Source organism: Melozone crissalis, unplaced genomic scaffold (assembly GCF_028551555.1).
Source record: "Melozone crissalis strain CALT ecotype California unplaced genomic scaffold, PUWL_Pcris_2 ptg000008l_1, whole genome shotgun sequence".
Classification (NCBI taxonomy): domain Eukaryota; kingdom Metazoa; phylum Chordata; class Aves; order Passeriformes; family Passerellidae; genus Melozone; species Melozone crissalis.
Genome location: NW_026535786.1, coordinates 12,438,725 through 12,445,738, shown reverse-complemented (window position 1 = coordinate 12,445,738; position 7,014 = coordinate 12,438,725). Strand labels below are relative to the sequence as shown.

The 7,014-nt window shown below is 43.0% G+C and overlaps 1 protein-coding gene across 1 annotated transcript; it reads right to left on the bottom strand.

Moving 5' to 3' along the window:
- Window positions 1–2,407: 2,407 nt before the first annotated feature.
- TMEM139 (transmembrane protein 139) lies at window positions 2,408–4,453 on the bottom strand. The gene is made up of 2 exons (XM_054270180.1): window positions 4,206–4,453; window positions 2,408–2,882 (listed from the first exon to the last, which is right to left on the bottom strand). The coding sequence occupies exons 1-2, from the start codon at window positions 4,451–4,453 to the stop codon at window positions 2,408–2,410; spliced, it is 723 nt and encodes a 240-aa protein (XP_054126155.1).
- Window positions 4,454–7,014: the final 2,561 nt, after the last annotated feature.

The following is a 7,014-nucleotide window of genomic DNA, read 5'->3' as shown; positions in this document are numbered from 1 at the left end:
GAGGGAGGAAGGGTGCAGAGAAATACGGAGGGAAATACAAAGGGGAAATCAAGCGAGCACCCTAGCGAAAGCAAATTCACAGCTCTCATTGCAGAATCAATTGGAAAAATCAGTTGGAAAAGACCTCTGAGATCACCATGGCAACTCGACCATAGCTCTGAGTGCCACGTCCAGCCCTCCCTTAAACACCTCCAGGGGCCGGGACTCCACCACCTCCCAGGGCAGCCCATTCCAATGCTCGACAACCCTCCCGAGAAGAAACTCCTCCTGGTGTCCAGCCTGAACCTCCCCTGGCACAGCTTGAGGCCAGTTCCTCTGGGTCTGTCACTGGTAGCCTGGGAGAAGAGCCCAAACCCCACCTGGCTGCAGCCTCCTTTCAGGGGTTTTAGAGAGCGATAGGGTCTCCCCTGAGCCTTCTCCAGGCTAAACAACCCCAGCTCCCGCAGCTGCTCCCCATACAACTTACAAAAACAGTCACGTAAAGCTTCAGATGGCTTCTGCACGTTATTCTTTAGCACATAGATTTCCCGTGTCCTGGTGCACAGGAATTCCATCTGCTAAAGCTTAGCACAAGTCCAAAGGCTTGACAACCTTTACAAATGTTGAAGACAGAATTGTACTGATCGTAACTGGTGACATTTTTGGTCTTTGTTTTGGCTAGTTTTTAGTCAGTGCTGGCCACCTGAATTTCTTCCTGACTCCTGGCAATTTGATGCACTCAGGCAAGTCCTGAGTTGCCCAGTTTAAGACTCAAAGTTTCTATGCCTGTATCACATGCATGTGACACCTTTTGGTAAGGTATTTTTCTTTTCTGCTGGCAGATACAGAAGGGAAATGCAAGGAGTCATTGACATTAAAGAAATCACAGTGCCTTGATCTGCAGTTTGTCTCTCCTAATACTTCCATGACAGAGGTATCATAATTGCTTCGTCAATAATGATAATAAAGTGATTCAGCTGTTGATTCATAAATGGAACTCCTCTCTCTTTTCTAAGCCAAGATTATCAAATAAGCAGAATGCAAGCAAAAGCATGGCTTTGTGGAGTGTTTCTTTTGAGAGGAAAAATTAATGATGCCACCAGGAATTTTTAATGCAGTCCTATTTATTTATAAACAACATAAAAGGTTTATTTTTTCTCCTTTGAAATATAAAGAATCAAATAATAAGAAATAATTTATTTGCTTCTGGCCTTGGGTTGATGGTTCCTCATATGAATTAAATATGCAGTCATGAGCAAGGCTGGGATGATTGCTGCTCTCCTCCACAGGAGATTTGGACCACCATTTTAATTTTTTAATGTGGACATTCAACAGATGCAAATGCATCCTTTTGCATACTGCAGACCACTTTGACACTGCAGAGCTGATCAGTTTAGCTCACTCATTTAAAAAGGCACAGCAGCACTGATCAGTGAGAGCTAGAACCTGCCTACAACCTAGAACCATCATGATGAAGGCCAAATGTGTCATAGGACTGTTGTCCTCTGGTGCTCCGCTGCCCTGGTAGATAGACTGGACCTTTCCAGAGCCCACAGAGAACTGGAGGAGCTTTGGCCTTTCTGTGCATGATGACAGTAAAGTGTCTCAGGCCATCTGTTAGAGTACATCTGTAATACAGCAGACATAAACCCTGCTCTAGAGCCATGAGGTCCAAGCAGAGGATGCTCACATGTGTATATATCCCATTGCTGGCCTCTCTTGCAGGGGGAAAAGTTATCTTCCACTTGTCCACCACTGGCTGTGTGGGATGAGAACTTTGTGAACAACAGAAGTCACTTGATGCATACTATCAGCTTTTCAACCCTAAGTGAGAGGTATCAGGTGGTACCAATTTCCAGATGCAGTCAGACCTCTCCCCTTAGTCACACTCCCATGTAGCACAGGTGAGGATGGGGAGCAGGTGTGGCAGAGGGACAGTAACAAAAAGCTGAGGCCATAAATTTGTGTTGCTGCAAAACAGCAAGGTGAGGAGTGCAGGCTTGTTCTCTCTGTGGGGATTTCAGGGTGGCTGAAGTCACACAACGCTCAGCAATATTGCTGTTTGCAATGCACAGGCAGAATGTGCTTAAAGTTGTTTCTATTCCTCCCCTTTTCCAGGCAGATTCTTCTGGCTGCATTCCTGCAGTCCTTCAGGAGTTTTTTTGGCAATCTCATTTCTTCTCAGGATTTACTTCTCCTCTCCATAAAGGTGTATCTCCAGTTTGAGAATGTTGCCATACATAACACAACTTTCCTCACAGTGGTTTTATGTATCTGCCAAGTCAAAGCAGTGTGGTATTGCATTGATTTCTTTTTTGTGCAAAAAGATTCTGGTAACATCAGAAGCTGTGTCTGTAGTTCAGTTCTGGTTCAAAGAATGGTGAGACAAACGTTTAGGCAAAACATTATCAGCCGTTTTACCATCCCTCTAGGAACATCCTGTATTGGAGTGAGGGTTTGGCTCTGTATTCATGGAAGGTGAAGTCAGTCCTAATACAGAGGGCTGGTGAGCATCTGCAAAGACCTCATCACTGATGGCAGTCTCGTAAGGAGGTGGTGGGGTGAGTGGCTCCAGTGGTTCAAACCTTTCCTCAAGGTCTTTGTCCTCATGGATGTCCGAAACAAACCGCTGCAGTCTCGGGGGCAGCACAAGCTGCAGCTGCGTCCTGGAGCCCGTGTCTGTGTCAGAGGGGTGCACTGTGTCTGGTGGCACTGGCCCCTGCAGAGCCTCCACCATCATCCCCTGTTGGGCAGAAGACTCAATGACGACGTTGTACGGGGGAGGCTCGCTCAGCGGCGAGGGCACGGAGCCTGGGTTGGATGTGATTGTCCATATTGCTGGTGCTGGAGCTGACATGGTCATCACCTCCTCGTAGGTGGGCGCTTCATAGGCGGCATTCACCCTGTGCCAGAGAACAATGCCAGACACACTCGTTGTTTTAGTGCATAATTTATGTTTGTAGGACAGATCATGGACTATAGGGACCATGCTACAATCAACAAATGGGACTGAGACAGGGTATCTCATGCGGTATTGCTGTGTAGGATATTCTGCCCCTGGATCTGCTCACCTCTCCAGCCAACTGAATGTCTTTCTTTCTGGGATAGAAAATAGCTTGTCTGACCATTCTCCCAAACTCCCCAGAGTTAGTGAAGCTACCCACACTGTTCAGTTCAGTGTCCTAGGCGTAACCCGTTGTCCTCCTACAATTGAAATTTATCACTAAGGATTGCTAACTGCTAGTTATCTCATGGAATAAAAGAACCTAAAACAGGACCTATTTTTTTATTATATTAGCTATTTTATTTATTATATTAGCTCATCCATTTTTAAGAAGTGGAGAAAATTAAGTAGTTTCATTTAGTTTAAACAAGGACTACTTATTCCATGTTTAAAATAGCTATCTCCAAAGAAAAAAATGTTACATTGGAGAAATTTTCATTTCCAGGTTGTATTTTTAAATAAAAGGATACTACTTTTCTTAAGTATGCCCACAAACTAGCAGGGCCCAATACAGACTTCTTTTTTTATATAGTCTTTCTAAAAGTAAACATTGTCTTTGGGAACATCAAGTCATTTATGCACGTGGATAATGATTATCTGGATTATACAAGGAAGCAAGGCTACAAGTAGAGTTAACCTCTTCAATGACAGCAGGAAAACTGGGGTTAAATTAGCTGACGCTGAAAACCTGCAAATGAACGTGAAGCCAAGAAAACGTGGGAGTATTCAGAGTCTCTAAAAACTAGGGGTTTATTAGCGTCAAGCAGGAATTTTAAGAGTGGAAACACACCCAGTTACAGGTTTCTCTTAAAGTTTGCCAAGAAACAGTTGCTCTAGAGATAAGGTTTATAGAGCTAAACCCAAATAAGATTTAGTATTGCTTCAACATTTTTTCTTTTTCCTTGTCTGACTCATTGTTTGGCAAGCCTCGATTACTCAAAGGAAAAATAAAATGGGGTCTGGATCAGTTTAACATTGGCAAGTTTTAGTGGATCAGTTCCCAGGGGGAAGAAAATACATATTATAAAAGTTACAGGACATGCATGGCATTGACATTTGCAACCTCCACATCAGTAATGAGGGAAAACAATCTGAAAAGAACTTTTGTCTTTGGGAATGGAGCCTGCATTTTGTGCCTCAGGGGAAGGGCAGCAAAAGAGTGTTTAAAATGGCCATGAGTGAAGTGAGAGAGTTAAAGAGGAGCAACTAGGTTGCTGCTTACCCTGCTTGGCTTTGCCTGTTTGGAGGTATTTCATTTGCGTCACGCCGGTGTTGATTCCTCAGGTAACACTCGACAAACACACTCAGCAAATAGCCGATCAGGCACACTCCCCCTACCCCGAGGAAGAAATAGCCCACTGGGTTGATGTTAGAGGAGATGGCCAGCATGGTGACCCCGATGAGAAGAGCAGCGGTGAACAGAAGCAGCAAGGTTTGGCGGATGTTCTTCCAGCGTGTCTCTAACAACATGGCAGAAGGGATGGTGGTGGCAGGCACTTGAGAACAGATGGGCATTTAAAGGGACAGACATCTGTGGAAGATGGAGCAGTTTTTTCAACATGAAACATGAGCATATAAACACATTTCTAAGTATTGTGACCAAAGTAAAAACATAGACACTCAAGTATGTGCATGTACATCATAAGCCTGGGAAATCTGTGCACACCAATGTAAACATATTAGAATTTCCTCTGTGTGTCCATATTGAATAGTTGGAATGCTTGGACACAGCTGCAAAACATAAAATGTATAAATGGACCATCAGTACTTATTACCAGACATATCTAAAAAGGCCTGGCTTAACAGGAATGCAGATTGAGGTTACTGCAAAAGCAAGACATGGAATAACTATAAGGGTTAATTCTGGGACGTTTGTACCTTGCATAATCAACATTCAAATACTCGTTCAAACCCCGGAAGAAAAGCAGCATTATTTAATATGCCTGCCTGCCCTGATAAATTGAGCATCTTACTAGTGCAGCACTAGAGCAGTAATGTAACTTTAGGTTCTGGATGTAGCCAGGGTGTATGTGCTTTTGTAAAATGTAGGTGTCCATTTCAGTATTTGCCTGTATTCTCAGTTCCTTCTCGGTTGATGTGCTTTTTTTTTTTTCTCTGTTCTCAGTCTTTCCTGTGCCCCATTCCAAACCCCATTTCTGTGAGAGAAAGAGACAGCAGTTGTCACTGTGTGCAGTCAATACGGAATGAATACCAGGGATCTGTGGTATTCAAGAATACCATAATTAAGGAGCTGTCTTGCACATGTTATACTAACTTACATCTATCCCACTGTTTTGGTGAAGACCTGTTTGAAGCAAAGAAGCATGACACAACGGGCATATTTTTTATGAATATGCTTCTCCAAAGAAATAAACAGTTTTATATAGCTCCATGTCACATTGTGTGCTTTCCCCTAATTACAGCAAAAATCGTTAAATGCATATAAGCAAAATAAACACATTTGTTTTAGCATCTACTTACCAGAAGGAGGTTTTGGTAGGTACGAGCAGTCATGGTTTAACTTCTCTCTTCATCACAAGGAAAAATGTGCTCTGCTTCCCGTTCTGACCCGAGGATAGAACACCAATTAAAACTCTCCCTTCCTCCTTTTGAGTTTTTTGGTAGGGAAACTATGAAGATTTCTTTTGAAAATAAAAGAAACTAGTGAATATGGGAATACAGCAACTGATAGGAAGATCCCATTGTACAAGTTTTGGGTGGGAAAGAAGAATCTCTGTTTTCCAAGTTCTGAATCCAAAGCAGTTTCTAGACGATCACACACCTTCTACTCTATTGCAGCTCTTCTCGGTCTGTCCCACAAAAGCAGGAAACTCATTAGGAAAGAGGGCGGAGTGAGCAGCGGGGGAGTGCTTACCTGTGTCGTATCTCTTTGGTCTGCTTCACCTCAATGAGAGAAACTGCCCTGAAAATTCTGGGTTTTTCCCCACGTAGCAAAGGAATCTTGATCTCTGCCTCACAAAGCAGGAACAACTGCCTGCCCAGCCCACATCACGTGGCCCACATATAAATCTATTTATGACTTCTGTAAAATGTAAATTCATACATTTGTCCTGGTCGACTTCTGTTTGACAAATATTGTTTTATGTCCTCTTTGATTTCACAAACAGAAGGGGGGGAAAGGGGGGGCAAAAGGTTACTGTTTCACAGAGGGCTGAGTTAAAAACATTTTTACTCCCTGATGTATCTGGGAATGGGAGGTAATGATAAGCAACAGAACTGAATTCGGTACTGAATTACTTCTGTTATCTGAATCTTTAGTGTGCGTCTGAAAACTGGAATAGAATAGAATAGAATAGAATAGAATAGAATAATTTCACTTGAAAGGGATCTACACCTTCCCCAACTCCCCACCCGCTTCTGGCTGACCAGAAGCTAAAGCATTCTTAAGGGCATTGTCCAAATGCCTCTTAAACACTGACAGGCAATCAAGGGGTGGGATTATTCTGAGCAGCCCTTATTAGGACACACATGAAACATTGTGTACAGTTTTGGTCCCTCCAGTTTCGATGTGGTCTGAAAAATTGGATATGGTCTGGTGAATGCCTTAAGGGTTGAACATTGAGAGCTTAGCAGGCTGAATTTGTACAGATGAGAAGTGAGAGGGCTTGGGCAGGTGGAGAGTGTCTGCTCACAGTTTTCCAATAGTAGTAGCTAGTTACAGAGAAGGAGTCTTAATGAGGGTATGTGGTGACAGGATAAGAGGCAACAGGAAAAAGGGTAAGTGCCTATAGATATTAGAAAAACAATCTTTAATGTGAAAACAGCAAAATGCTATTACTTCCCCAGAAAAATGGAGGAATCCTCTTGGCTGGATATATTCAAGACACAGCTGAGTTCAGGGCCCGGCTTTCAGTAAGAGGTTGGACAAGATCATCTGTCCTTCTAGCCTAGACTTGTCAATGTTTCTGTGTTTTGAATATTTTTTCCTTATAATTGCCCTTCTGGCTGCTGACAGATAAAGGACTTTAAGCTTTGATTGTTATCCATTCTTTGCTTTCAAGATAATTCTT

Excerpts from the sequence above, each read along its gene's own strand:
- TMEM139 (XM_054270180.1), bottom strand. The coding sequence starts at position 4,453 with ATGTTGTTAGAGACACGCTGGAAGAACATCCGCCAAACCTTGCTGCTT. Across the intron at positions 2,883-4,205 it reads AACAGGCAAAGCCAAGCAGG|GGTGAATGCCGCCTATGAAG; the intron begins GTAAGCAGCAAC and ends TCTCTGGCACAG.